Source organism: Lynx rufus, unplaced genomic scaffold, assembly GCF_022079265.1.
Source record: "Lynx rufus isolate CCGP_SWC_20201006 ecotype Redwood Valley unplaced genomic scaffold, mLynRuf1.p SCAF_1, whole genome shotgun sequence".
Classification (NCBI taxonomy): Eukaryota; Metazoa; Chordata; class Mammalia; order Carnivora; family Felidae; genus Lynx; species Lynx rufus.
In genome coordinates this window covers 104,359,107-104,373,918 of record NW_025814823.1, presented here as the reverse complement: position 1 = coordinate 104,373,918, position 14,812 = coordinate 104,359,107, and the positions used below count along the sequence as shown (strand labels likewise).

The 14,812-nt window shown below is 40.0% G+C and overlaps 1 protein-coding gene across 1 annotated transcript in view; it reads right to left on the bottom strand.

Annotated features, from left to right (window-relative positions):
* Positions 1–14,812, bottom strand: part of LMNB1 (lamin B1) — a 53,597-nt gene that overhangs the window by 25,663 nt on the left and 13,122 nt on the right. Inside the window, exons 2-3 of the mRNA XM_047084049.1 lie at positions 2,668–2,824; positions 1,916–2,041 (exon numbers count right to left, since the gene is read on the bottom strand). Of these exons, the coding sequence (XP_046940005.1) occupies positions 1,916–2,041; positions 2,668–2,824 (283 nt within the window). The remainder of the gene's footprint in view (positions 1–1,915; positions 2,042–2,667; positions 2,825–14,812) is intronic.

Below are 14,812 nucleotides of genomic sequence, written 5' to 3'. Positions count from 1 at the left end.
CAATAATTCAAGAGGCCACAAGAGGGGGATATAACCCACCGACATTTGTTTTTGTGTCCTCTTCCTGCACGTGGTTCCCTATGCATTTCCTCATCTTCCTTTTAAATGTTCATTGCAGAGGAAAATGCGCTTGACAGAATCTGAAAACCAGGGTTCAAATTCCAGTTCTGTCTCCCACGGCTGACATAAACTTGATGAAGCAAATGACACTTAAATCACGAAAACACGCAAATGAAAGGTTTTTAGTTCAACAAATACTAAACACCTACTGATTTTGCCCTTTGTCTACCTCCTTTCCTCCTCTTCATGTTTTTCATCTTCCTCTTTCTCGCCTCCTAATCCTTAACTGTTCATAGTAAGGAACTTAAGTATATTTATTGAAAAGTATTATATCCTCTGTTAAAAACATGAATATTTTACATTCATTCTCTCATAAAAGGCAAAATCCAAAATATTCAAAGATGCTATGCAACCCCCAAAATACTACTTTTTGTTGGTGCCATTTTTCATTTATTATTTTATGTGGAATCCGTGACTTGCAAAGGAAAAAAAAATACCCTATTCTTGGTTTAAAGATGCAGGAGTCCATACACAGCATAAAAACTAAGTAATGATACACCATCGGCAATTTTATCAAAACAAAACAATAATGTAAGTCAACTTAATATAAAAATATCTCCATTTATAAAGCAAAGCTGTAGTTAACAATTAAATGACAGCATTCACTATAATCTTTACAAGGAACTACACAAAATATTCCACTTTGATGGTCACCACTCTTCTAAGAAAAAAATAGCAGGTATTGGCATTTCACTTTTAAATAAATGACTCAAGAGTTGTCCAAAGTCTGTTTGCCCAGTAAGTGCACTGTGCCCCCCATACCTGTATGTTTTAATAGCATGTAGTTACAAAAATAGTCAAATTTCTATTTTATTATTTTTTTCGCCAATTAACAAAAAATTTTAAGTTCCACACTAATTCCCCATTTTTTACATCACTGTTAACAGTTTTCAAAAATTATATTACCTCTAAAATCATGAAGTATTTAATTGCAGGTTCCATATACCCTGGGTTCATTCCAATCCTCTTCAATTTTGAGGAAATATACGTACATTCCCCGTTCTCTTCAATTTTATTACTTGTTTTTTGACAACAGCTGCTACCTTCCCCAACCAAGGCTTGACCACAGAAGTCAAGGCTTGTAAACAATATTTTAAAATATACATATATAACTGTAAATGCTGTGGGCAGCCTGCCTTCAAGATGATCCCCAATCTTGATTGCTGCCTCCTGACAGTCACACCCTTGTAGAATCCCACAGTGCATCACGGTTGGTCTGTGTGGTAAGAGAGTGATGGTACATCACTCTGTGGGATTAGAAAGGTTATGGCAGATAATGAGGCTTCTGTCTTGCATTCTCTCTTTCTCTCTCATCATGAGGAGCCCCATGGAAAAGCCCAAGATGAAGTGACTCTTCATGCCAGCAACCTGTGCATGATCTCAGAAGCGGTTCCTCCGTCCAGGATGAAAGCCTGACGGCAGCCTCATGAGAGACTCTAATAACAAGGCAGTTAGTTAAGCAGCTCTCAGATTCCTGACCTTCAGAAACTGTGACATAACAGAGATCTGTGGTTTAAAGTTGGTAAATTTTAGAGTAACTTATTAACGAAGCAACAGATAACTAATACAAATGCTTAAACAGGTTGATATTAACTGCTATGACCAAGCCTCTATGAATCAGATAAAGTGAAATCCTATCTGTTTATCTTAAGAGTTTGAGTTCTTACATACAACATTTCAGCAGCAGTGCCTTGAATAATTCATCTATAAAACCCCTCCAACTTTATATTTATATGGTTAGAACAAATCTTTTAGGATCCCCCCATTTCTTACAAAAATAAAACCATACAGTTACCTCCTCATACATGTTTTTACGAAACTCCAGGTCCTCAGTAAGGCTCTGACAGCGATTCTCTAAATCCACTTTAAGTAAAGTTTCATCTGCTAACTGTTTCTTGGCAGCAGCTAAGGAGGCTTCCAACTAATATAAGGGAAAAAAATTGATGAAAACCACACAGCGATTATTTAGTAATGAATTTAATAGACACCTATGGACTGAATCTAATCAAGTCTTAAAACTTCCATATCTCTTATCTTTATCTTCTCTTTTACCAATATATGAGAGTCTCTTATTACAATCTTTATCACAGAACTGTGTAGTCAACTGCTGGTCCCACCCAGAACGCCACACCAAAACCTCTCAGATCTGGTAACTGCCAACGAGTAATAGACACATACCGATGATTTCTGCCACTACTTTCATTTGTTTCCTGCGTGTGGAGCAGTAGTATGAGTTTTTCTTTTCCGATCTTACAGTTTGGTGCAATAACGAAAGAGGTTTTGAGAGCAAAAATAAGCATAAGCACAACAAAAACGAAGAAGAGCACCAGTAAGATCTGCATGACCCACAAGTGCAATGACTGAGAAGCGAAGATACTTTGTATGTCAGCTGCGTTAAGACTATCTTTCAGGTAAGCCACAAAAAAAATCATGATAAATTTTAAAAACAAAAAATATTTTCAAATTTAATTCAAAACTCAATCAATCAACCGAGTCGGATGGGGCAACTAAACTCCCAATATGGTTCAAAGGCAGAGTTTGCCTTACCTGGGCAATCTGATCCTTCAGATCCTCCAAATCTGCCTCTAAACTTTTTTTGTCACCAAGTGCAGTGGCCAGAGCTGCATCTTTAGAATTCAATGCTGCTTCATATTCTCGAAGCTTGATCTGGGCTCCATTAAGATCCGATTCCTTCTTAGCATAACTGTAAGACATTTAAAGGTACAAGATACCAAATTATACCCCTGACTTGAAGCCTTCCCCCTCCTTGCTGAAGGGCAAACAAAAGAAGATGCAGTTTAAATAAAGGCTGCCATAATCTACTAAAATTAGATGAGCAATTCAGGAGCACTGCATCTACAACTCTGGCGGATAACAACATTCTCTTTCAATGCCTTTCCTTCCATGATTACTAATGATTCTAGGTCAAAAAAGAAGTCCATAAGGCCATTGTTCCAGAATCTTGGCTGTCACTAAGAACATATGCCCTTCTTGTTCTATAAGGACACTACATATTTCAATAAGAGAAGATGTTTTTGAAGAAATAGAAAAGTATTATTTTAAAATACAATTAATATGGGGTGCCTGGGTGGTTCAGTCGGTTAAGCAGCCGACTACGGCTCAGGTCATAATCTCAGAGTCCGTGGGTTTGAGCCCCGCACTGGGCTCTGTGCTGACAGCTCAGAGCCTGGAGCCTGCTTTGGATTCTGCGTCTCCCTCTCTCTGCCCCTCCCCACTTGCACTCTGCCTCTGTCTCTCAAAAATGAATAAAACGCTAAAATAAATAAATAAAATAAAATTAGCATTAAATCCAAGACCCACAGGACACATAAATCAAGATATACAATGAGATTAAATAAATGAAAATGAAGTTATTTTAAAAAGCAGTTTTATGACCTGAAAATACATCATATAGAAATCTTTTAATTTACTTTTATTTGAAGTATAGTTGATACACAATGTATTAGTTTCTGGTGCTCAACACAATGATTTTGACATTTATATTCATTTACAAAATACTTATTACCATGATACGTGCAGTTATCATCTGTCACCATAGAAAGTTGTTACATTATTATGGAGCACATTTCCTATACTGTACTGTACATATCCCCATGGCTTACTTATAACTCAAGTTTGTACCTCTTAATCCCCCTCACCTATTTTACCCAACCCCCATCCCCCTGGTAACCATATTAGTTCTCTATATCTGAGTCTGTTTCTGTTTTATTTTATGCAGACACTCCCTCAATATTACATAAGAACTAACTGATCCCAGGCTTGCAAACACTTTCCATTTCTTACAGAGGTGATTTTAAGATTTCCCTAACTTAGAAATAACGGCTTCCCTAATATCTCGAGGAAATACTATTTCAGTTTATACTATTAACCCTCCAAAATGAGATTTGAAATTTCTCTGTCTTCTATATTACATCACTTTTCATTAAATGAAGTTCTATATTATAGAATTAAGGCTCCTTTGGATATATTTTGTCAAACAATTATATTTTAAAGGAAAGTATTTTTTTCATTCCAAACAATAATTATTAGGCACCAGGAAAGCCTCAAGACCAAAATTCTCCGTAACAATTCTTAATTAAACTGCTATTGTCGAAGAACGTTTCTACAACTGATGTTTGAGAATGGTCTAGAAGAGGAATCCTTAGTTAACAGGAATTTTTAAATTAATCTTATACTACTCAAATAAAATGGAAAAAAAAACCTGTCCAAAGTATTCATCTCTTACTCATTTGGTATCATAGAACAACAATTTTATATATAAAATCTCAAAGTATTCATCTCTTACTCATTTGGTAACATAGAACATAGAACATAGAACTTTTTTCCTAATAAATAAATAAATAAATAAATAAATAAATAAATAAATAAATAAATAAAATGGAAAAAAAAAAACCTGTCCAAAGTATTCATCTCTTACTCATTTGGTATCATAGAACAACAATTTTATATATAAAATCTCAGCAGTCCTTTCCCAGTAACTTTTTTCCTAAATTCTGTATTTTTAACAAACCACAAGATGGCATCCTTTCACTGATGTCTTGTTCAGGAGAGGGGAAAAATTAGTTGTTAAAAAGCAATCCCAGGGGCGCCTGGGTGGTGCAGTCGGTTAGGCGTCCGACTTCAGCCAGGTCACGATCTCGCGGTCCGTGAGTTCGAGCCCCGCGTCAGGCTCTGGGCTGATGGCTCGGAGCCTGGAGCCTGTTTCCGATTCTGTGTCTCCCTCTCTCTCTGCCCCTCCCCCGTTCATGCTCTGTCTCTCTCTGTCCCAAAAATAAAAATAAAACGTTGAAAAAAAAAAAAAAAAAAAAAGCAATCCCATACAGTCATTAATTTAAAACAAAAATGCTTAGTTCATACAACGGCCAGGTTCTAAAGCAGAGAATTCATTAGAACAGAATCAGTGTTCGTGAGGAGTTCTGTCCCACATAAATGAGCAGAGCTGGGCAGAAACACATGTCATAAAACATGATTTAAAACAAACTCATATTTTACAGATTATACAATATTCACAAAAAATACTGGCTTGCTTAACAATCACAAAAAATTCTACTACACTATCTTTGTGTGTGTGTGTGTGTGTCTGTGCATAACACGTGGCTTATTTATTGCTGAGTGAGTGAATAAATTAAGGGGCTACAGACTGAGCCCACATTTAGGGCCTGGGGTTGGGTGGTGGCAGAGAGGGCCTTGGTAAGATTCAGGCTGGGCGTGGGGGCAATGGGCAGAAATTGGCCACAGGTTCTGAAAGACTGAGTCTTGAGAAGGGCAGGGTCTGCCCCTGCCTGGGCAGGGAAGGGGTCTTACCCGGTAACTGACCAGGTCTGTAGTCTGGGGTCACAGCCTGTGAGACCAGCCCTCCCTGCCATGTGCCTTATCCTGTGGGGCCTGTGTGGTAGGGGACTGCCTTGTCCCAAGGGGCAAGGGGCTCCAAGGACAACCAGGGAGCAGGGGTGGGGCGTTGCAAGCTGACGTTTAGAAGCCTGGCCAAGAAGGAGCCTGTGAGGTCTGGCTAGAGGCAGGCCCAAGCTCCAAGTATCTCCCCACCCCCCAGTACCCAGTGTGTGTGTGTGGGGAGGGGGGGGGGTACTTAGGATTGGGAGAAGGAAAGCCTGTCTTTCACAAGCACGTGGCCCAGGCCAGGTTGCTAGAAGGACCAGAACTGAGTGTGGGTTGTATACTCACAGTATCTATATTAGGTATTATTAGGTACCAGTATCTAATATTTAAATCTCAGATCATTATGTAGTGCTTCCAAATGTGGTACCTCTTGGCAGGAAAGAGAACCTGTGCTTCCCAGAAACCAAACGGTCTACCAAAAAGGATACTGAATTTTTTTTTTAATATGAAATTTATTGTCAAATTGGTTTCCATACAACACCCAATGCTCATCCCAACAAGTGCCCTTCTCAATACCCATCACCTACCCCCCCCACCCATTAACCCTCAGATTGTTCTCACTTTTTAAGAGTCTCTTATGGTTTGCCTCCCTCCCTCTCTTTTTTTTTTTTCCTTCCCCTCCCCCATGGTCTTCTGTTGAGTTTCTCAGGATCCACGTAAGAGTGAAAACATATGGTATCTGTCTTTCTCTGTATGGCTTATTTCACTTAGCATCACACTCTCCAGTTCCATCCACGTTGCTACAAAAGGCCATATTTCATTTTTTCTCATTGCCACGTAGTATTCCATTGTATATATAAACCACAATTTCTTTATCCATTCATCAGTTGATGGACATTTAGGCTCTTTCCATCATTTGGCTATTGTTGACAGTGCTGCTATAAACATTGGGGTACAAGTGCCCCTATGCATCAGTACTCCTGTATCCCTTGGGTAAATTCCTAGCAGTGCTATTGCTGGGTCATAGGGTAGGTCTATTTTTAATGTTTTGAGGAACCTCCACACTGTTTTCCAGAGTGGCTGCACCAGTTTGCATTCCCACCAACAGTGCAAGAGGGTTCCCGTTTCTCCACATCCTCGCCAGCATCTATAGTCTCCTGATTTGTTCATTTTAGCCACTCTGACTGGCGTGAGGTGGTATCTGAGTGTGGTTTTGATTTGTATTTTCCTGATGAGGAGCAACATTGAGCATCTTTTCATGTGCCTTTTGGCCATCCAGATGTCTTCTTTAGAGAAGTGTCTATTCATGTCTTCTGCCCATTTCTTCACTGGATCATTTGTTTTTCGGGTGTGGAGTTTGGTGACCTCTTTATAGATTTTGGGTGCTAGCTCTTTGTCCGCTATGTCATTTGCAAGTATCTTTTCCCATTCTGTCGGTTGCCTTTTAGTTTTGTTGGTTGTTTCCTTTGCTGTGCAGAAGCTTTTTATCTTCATGAGGTCCTAATAGTTCATTTTTCCTTTTAATTCCCTTGCCTTGGGAGATGTGTCAAGTAAGAAATTGCTGCTGCTGAGGTGAAAGAGATTTTTTCCTGCTTTCTCCTCTAGGGTTTTGATGGTTTCCTGTCTCACATTCAGGTCCTTTATCCATTTTGAGTTTATTTTTGTGAATGGTGTGAGAAAGTCATCTAGTTTCATTCTTCTGCATATTGCTGTCCAGTTCTCCCAACACCATTTGTTAAAGAGACTGTCTGTTTTCCATTGGATATTCTTTCCTGCTTTGTCAAAGATGAGTTGGCCATACTTTTGTGGGTCCAATTCTGGAGTCTCTATTCTATTCCACTGGTCTGTGTGTCTGTTTTTGTGCCAGAAAGGATACTGAATTTTAAAAATCACACCCATTTTATAAGCTATGGCATGTTCTATTTGATTTCACTGATTTAATGGATAATGAAACATGCACATTTCCAAATTCAGAATGTTACAGTGTAAATGACAGAAACCGTGCAACATCTTGAAAAGTACAGGAAATCCTCGGGGCGCCTGGGTGGCGCAGTCGGTTAAGCGTCCGACTTCAGCCAGGTCACGATCTCGCGGTCCGTGAGTTCGAGCCCCGCGTCAGGCTCTGGGCTGATGGCTCAGAGCCTGGAGCCTGTTTCCGATTCTGTGTCTCCCTCTCTCTCTGCCCCTCCCCCGTTCATGCTCTGTCTCTCTCTGTCCCAAAAATAAATAAATGTTGAAAAAAAAATTAAAAAAAAAAAAAAAGAAAGAAAAATAGACACTCGAGGCACCTGGGTGGCTCAGTCGGTTAAGTGTCTGACTTCGGCTCAGGTCATGACCTCAGGGTTCATGGGTTCAAGCCCCACAGTAAGCTCTGTGTTAACAGCCTGGAGCCTGCTTTAGAGTCTCTCTCTCTCTCTCTCTCTCTCTCTCTCTCTCTCTCTGCCCCTGTCTGCTTGCACTGTCTCTCTCTCAAAAATAAAAACATTAAAATATTTTTTTTGAAGAACAGACACAACAAACAGATTGAAAATTTTCCCTAATGCACGTATTGTGATACCCTAGATAGAAATGAGATGATAAAAAAAAAATGAAAAATGAACACAAGAAATCCATGCCAATGACACCCCTTCTCTGTCCAGCTGCCTTTCTTTTTTTTTTTTTTTTATTTTTTTTTTTCAACGTTTATTTATTTTTGAGACAGAGAGAGACAGAGCATGAACGGGGGAGGGGCAGAGAGAGAGGGAGACACAGAATCGGAAACAGGCTCCAGGCTCTGAGCCATCAGCCCAGAGCCTGACGCGGGGCTCGAACTCACGGACCGCGAGATCGTGACCTGGCTGAAGTCGGACGCTTAACCGACTGCGCCACCCAGGCGCCCCAGCTGCCTTTCTTAACTCAGCACTCAGCACTAACATTTCACTTCAGGACCATTCTTATTTAGAAAAAACAAATAAATGACAGAGGGTGAAATGGAAAAGCTATTTCGTTTTTCACCTACAGCCAGATAACCTAACAGAAACCATTCTATATAAACCGTTATTTCTAACATAACCACAAAGCAAGGATTTTAAATCCCCCAGAAGAGACCTACTCTACACGGACAGCCAGGCCAAGTATGGCCAGCTGTTTGAGCCCTGTGCTGGGATACACCGTAAACTTCTTCTGACAGTTGTCTGATGGCAGCTGGACACCACTCCACACGACAGCAATTATTCAAGTGACTATCAGTGCAACTTCTGAGGCTCTCTTCACACCTGGAGTTCAAAATGAACATGGCCTTTACCATCTATCTAATCATGGTCTAGGCTTTTTAAGAAAAAATAAACTTCCCTTTGAATTTAAGGTAAGGATTATTAATATACCCAAACACAAACCTTGTCTTTAGTTAAACTAATCTATTTCAAATAACAATGTACTCAAAACGCTGTTAAATAAGCATTTGCTCCAATATTCATTCACCAGCTTCAATTCTGTCCCCAAAGTATCTTCCTTTCCAAAGGAAAAAGGAATGTGATCAACAGTAGTTTTACTGAGGAAAATAAATGAATTCCTCTGCAATTAAGCTCAATGTAATACACAAAATCTCTAGAAAGTCATATGATCACAATTTCCATTAAAGAGGGTCTCCTCTGGCACAAGTAAAAGGACTAAGATGCTTCTATACAAGCCCAAAGGTTGAAATTAATATTTTTTTGTGGGAGTAAAATTCTGCTAGTTATTCAATAAGCTGAGCAGTCAACAAATTAGCAGCAATCCAATCACAATCAGGCAAAACCTAATTGAAATTAGATTATAATTAGGAAAAATACCAAATAAGACTCAAACTGGACCTCACATCTATTTCTTCGAACGAAAGAGAGTCACATAGTTACTTCTGTGCTTGCTTATAGCACAGACTTAGACCTTAAATCCTAACAAAAAATGACTTATTAAGGAAAAAAAAACAAACAAACCAGTAACCGCCACTGTGTGCCTGACCATTTATCAGAGGGCTTGGAAACCAGCAGTGAACAAAATATAACAAGTCCCTGCTCTTATGGAAGGTATTTTCTGGTAGGTAGAGGCACACAGTAAACACATTTATATATGGCAGAGGTAATCAATACTTTGAAGGAAATTAAATCAGAAAAACAAGTTAGAAATTACTAGTATGACTACTTTACTGCTCCTCTATGGGTTTCACACAACCCAATCTTGTAGGAAAATAGCCTCCTGAGAAAATGGTAATCATTGAGTCAATAATTATCTTAGGAGAGCCTAGAGGGTACTGGAAAAATGTACTGATACAACAGGAAACAAAGTCAGACACTAACCCTGTCCACAAAGAGACTCCACTCTCATGAGGGAATCAATCAATCATATAGAATTGTCTTAACACATCAAATTTGTCAGCAGCCTTCTTGATACACAGCGCTCCAAGAGTACATGATACAACTTCAGGGTAAAAATGTCACATTAAACAGGACTCCCGAAACTTCTGGGTTAAAACATCACATTACACATGACTCCAGAAACCCAATTAAAACAAGCAAAGGCGGGGCGCCTGGGTGGCGCAGTCGGTTAAGCGTCCGACTTCAGCCAGGTCACGATCTCGCGGTCCGTGAGTTCGAGCCCCGCGTCAGGCTCTGGGCTGATGGCTCGGAGCCTGGAGCCTGTTTCCGATTCTGTGTCTCCCTCTCTCTCTGCCCCTCCCCCGTTCATGCTCTGTCTCTCTCTGTCCCAAAAATAAATAAACGTTGAAAAAAAAAAAAAAATTTAAAAAAAAAAAAAAAATAAAACAAGCAAAGGCACAAATTCACAATGACAAAGGCAAAGGGAAAATGACAAAATCTTGGAAGCTGAACATGGATGGATAAGTGAAAACGAGCTTAGCCAACACAAGAGTGCTGAATCCTAAGCCAGGCACAGGGATATCTGAGAAGTAACCTACTTTATACTGCAGATGTTGTTGATAACAAGAGATACCTTGGTAACTCCGAAGTACAACTAGCTGACAATCTATTACAAAGCAAAGCAAATAACCACTCCATACCACACTCCTGGGTCAATGGACCCTCATCCACCGTGGCAAAGATGAAAGATCTCCTCTCTGAGGAGAGTGGGGCAGATTCCTAGACCTGGTAGTTACACAACACACCTGAAGGCAGCAGTACCACACAGAGGGTAGGGGAGCTCAGTGGACTCTCCAGACACCGAACCCGCTCTCAGCCTCTCTCGGCTTACAGCAGGCTGGGCAGCAAAGCCCAAGGAAGACTTGAAAACATGACAGTGGGTATTCCCAGTGACGTGATCCTGCCCTATCACCCCCGGGAAGCTTGGCCAAGAAGCCCCACTTATGCACACAGCTTTCTATCAGCTTCTGAGAAACACTTCTGAATATAAAGGGACATACAACAGTCATCAGACAACTGAGAAAAACTCTCACGTGGATTAACTCACCCAACGTCTGTTCCATCCTCCTAGTTGTGCTTTCCTCAACTGGAAAGGTAAAAATTACATTTTCCAGAATGCCTAGACGCTAGGATATGGGAGGAAAATGAGGAACTCTAATGCACCTATAAGGAGTATGGAAGAAGGAAGTACCACAGGACCACCTTCTTGGTCCGTGTGGCAATTTTCCTGCTGAAAACCAATCATTACAACCTGAAGTTTTCCTGTCCTTATGTCAATAACACACACATTAATCGAGCTTTGGAGTGAAATTTAAAATCAGAAACTGAATCCTCCAATTTTGTTTTTTGTCAAGATTGTTTTGGCTACTCTGGGTACCACAAATTTCTGTATGAATTTTAGGCTTAACTTGTCAACGTCTGCAAAAAGGCAGCTGTGACTTTGATAGAGATTGCACTGAATCTGCAGGTCAATTTGAGGAGAAATGGCACCTTAACATCTTCCAATCCATAAACATGGGATATCTTTCCATTTATGTAGGTCTTCTTTCATTTATAGTTTTCAGTGTACAAGTCTTATACTTCTGTTCAATTTATTCCTATGTAATTCATTCCCTCTGATGCTGCTAAAAATGGAGTTTTCTTACCTTCATTTTTAGACTGCTCATTCTTCATGGCTAATGTACAGAAATATACTTGAGTTCTGTATATTGCTCCCATGTCGTAAACTTTGTTGAACTTACTAGCTCTCAAGAGTTTTGCTTTGTTTTTTTTATTAAATTCCTTAGGATCGCCTATGAAAGCATGGCACCTGCAAATAGAAACAGTTTTACCACTCCCTTCCTAATGTGGATGCCTTTTACTTCTTTTTCTTGCCTAATCGCCCTGGCTAGAACGCCCGGTACACTGGTAATGTTAACAAGTAGTGACAGTGGGCGACCTTGTCCTGTTCCTGGTCTTAGGAAGAAAGCAGCTAGTCTTGACCATCCAGTATATTAGCTGTAAATTTTTCATAGATACTCTTCATCAGGTTAAGAAGCTCCCTTTTATTCCTCATTAGAATATTTTTACAATGAAAGAGCAGTGTACTTTGTCAAATATTTCTTATGCATCTAGTGAGAGGGTTTTTGCCCTTCATTCTATTAATATGGTTTATTACATTATAGACTTTCACAGACTGAACCAACCTTGCATTCCCAATATAAAACCCACGTGATCAGGGGACCCGGGTGGGGTCAGGGTACCTAAGCACCAGCTCAGGTCTTGATCTCAGGGTTGGGAGTTCAAGCCCTGCATTGGGGCCCACGCTGGGCATGGAGCCTACTTTAAAAAATAAAACAAAACAAAAAACTAAAAAAATCCACATGGAGATAGTATATAGTCCTTTTACATGTTGGTAGGTTTGGTTTGCTAGTATTTGGTCAGGAATTTTTGCACCTATATTCGTAAGAGACATTGGTATGTGACGTTTTTCTGGTCTGAAGTTTTTCCAAAACAGTGTCCCAATGTCCATCTCCAGTTTGCTAGATGTCATGGGGCAGGTGTTTGCAGCAACAGCAGTGGCAGCTTCCTGGTCCTGAACTGTAGCTATAAACTGTTTTTTGTTTTTTTTTAATTCAGTGGCTTCAATGGTGCCTGAGACATAAAAGCTCCCCAATCTACAGTGTTCTAGCCATCATTCTAGCTCTCTAACGCTTTTAGTAATTTTTTCTAACCACCTGCATCCCATATCGTTTTCTTTTCTGCTTAAAATATCTAGTGGATTCCATTTCCTGCAGCGAGACACAAAGACCTAAATAAACAGAAAAAGAAATTAACTTGGAGCAAACAAAAACTGTGAAGGAAAAGAGACTTCTTAAAAGGTAAGAGGAAGTACTGCACCTACAAAATGTAAACAAGATCAAGATACTATAAGGAAACATCGAGACAGTAAAAAGAAGCTATTAGAAATTTAAAACAGGACAGCAAAAACTGGAAGGTAAAATGGAGAATATCTACCAGAGAAAAAAAAGTTTTAAATGAGAAAACTAAAAATTTAAGAAGTCCAACATCTGAATCACATGAGTCTCAGAAAGTATAAAATAGGAGAAAACCATGAATAAAAGAATGTGTTGTTTATATATTTATTTTGAGAGAGAGAGAAAGAGAGAGAGAGAGAGAGAGAGAGAGAGAGAGAGAGAGAGAGAGAATCCCAAGCAGGCTCCGCATTGTTAGTGCCAGAGGCCCATGTGGGGCTCAATCTTACAAACCATCAGATCATGACCTGAGCCGAGATTAAGGGTCAGATGTCAACCCACAGAGCCACTCGTCACCTGAAATAATTTTTTAAAGTTGCCAAGGACTGAAAGACATGAATTTCCAGACTGAAAAACTATCACCACAGGACCAGCACAATGGAAGGAAAAGAGATGCACACCAAGGGACATTCTTAAGAAACTTCAGAACTGGACCAAAAAAGGATACTATAGGCTTTTAAATTTTTCACTCATAGTGCTTCTTAGCAACAACAAAAGCAAACTATAAAGCATGACTTCAAAATCCTAGGAAATATGCTTTACAACTTAGAATTCTATAGCCAAACTATCCAGGCTGATGTGACATAACTAGCCATAGAGAAGAGCATAAGCCTCCAAACGTTATTTCTTCAATAACATAAAGCTAATTTAAAAAAAAAAAACCTCGGGGCACCTGGGTGGCTCAGTCGGTTAAGCGGCCAACTTCAACTCAGGTCACGATCTCGCAGTCCGTGAGTTCGAGCCCCGCGTCGGGCTCTGGGCTGACGGCTCAGAGCCTGGAGCCTGTTTCCGATTCTGTGTCTCCCTCTCTCTGACCCTCCCCCGTTCATGCTCTGTCTCTCTCTGTCTCAAAAATAAATAAACGTTAAAAAAAAAAAATTAAAAAAAAAAAAAAACTCATGGGGCGCCTGGGTGGCGCAGTCGGTTAAGCGTCCGACTTCAGCCAGGTCACGATCTCGCGGTCCGTGAGTTCGAGCCCCGCGTCGGGCTCTGGGCTGATGGCTCAGAGCCTGGAGCCTGTTTCCGATTCTGTGTCTCCCTCTCTCTCTGCCCCTCCCCCGTTCATGCTCTGTCTCTCTCTGTCCCAAAAATAAATAAACGTTGAAAAAAAAAAAAATTAAAAAAAAAAAAACTCATGATTCCAAATGACTTGATGTTTTAAGAGTTAGTATCAAGTCTTTCTATATAATTAGATAAAACTAAGTGGGAAAAAATGCCATTTCCGTAAGTAAACAAAAGATGGTATAGGGAAGAAAAACTAATGACTACTGAGTTCTGTGGGAGATTATGTCCATAGTACGTCCAGGCATTTCTGCCATAACACAACATATGTGTTCCTGAAAACCCTTCCACTAACAGATCAAATGGAAACATAAAGTTGGAACAATCCTCTCAAAACCTATGCAGTTTTGTAACAAGAGCACTAGCAATAATAATATAAAACTAGTACCTCAGGAAATGACTTGGACAACCCAGGCAGAGAGTTGTGTGGCTATAACTACCTCAAGAGATACTTATAAATGCACAAGAGTGGTCATGCAGGCTTGCGGGAATTGAGACGAGACAGAAAGTAGAGCTCTGAACATACCAAAGGGAATGTACCTGTTTGGGAGAGGGAATCCTGGGAGCAGCACTCATGTTTAATCTTCTTCAAAAAAAGGTGAAAAGCAGAAACAGACTCATAAATGCAGAGAACAAACAGATGGTTGCCAGAGGGGAGGGGCGTGGGCAAAATAGTTGAAGGGGAGAGGAAAATACAGGCGTCCAGTTACCTAATGAATAAGTCACAAGGATAAAGGCACAGTACAGGGAATACAGTCACTGGTATTGTAACAGAGTTGTACAATGGTATTCAAGTAGAGTCATACCTTAACAGACAGCAGCTACACTTGTGGTGAGCACAGGGTAAGTATACAAGTATGGAATCAC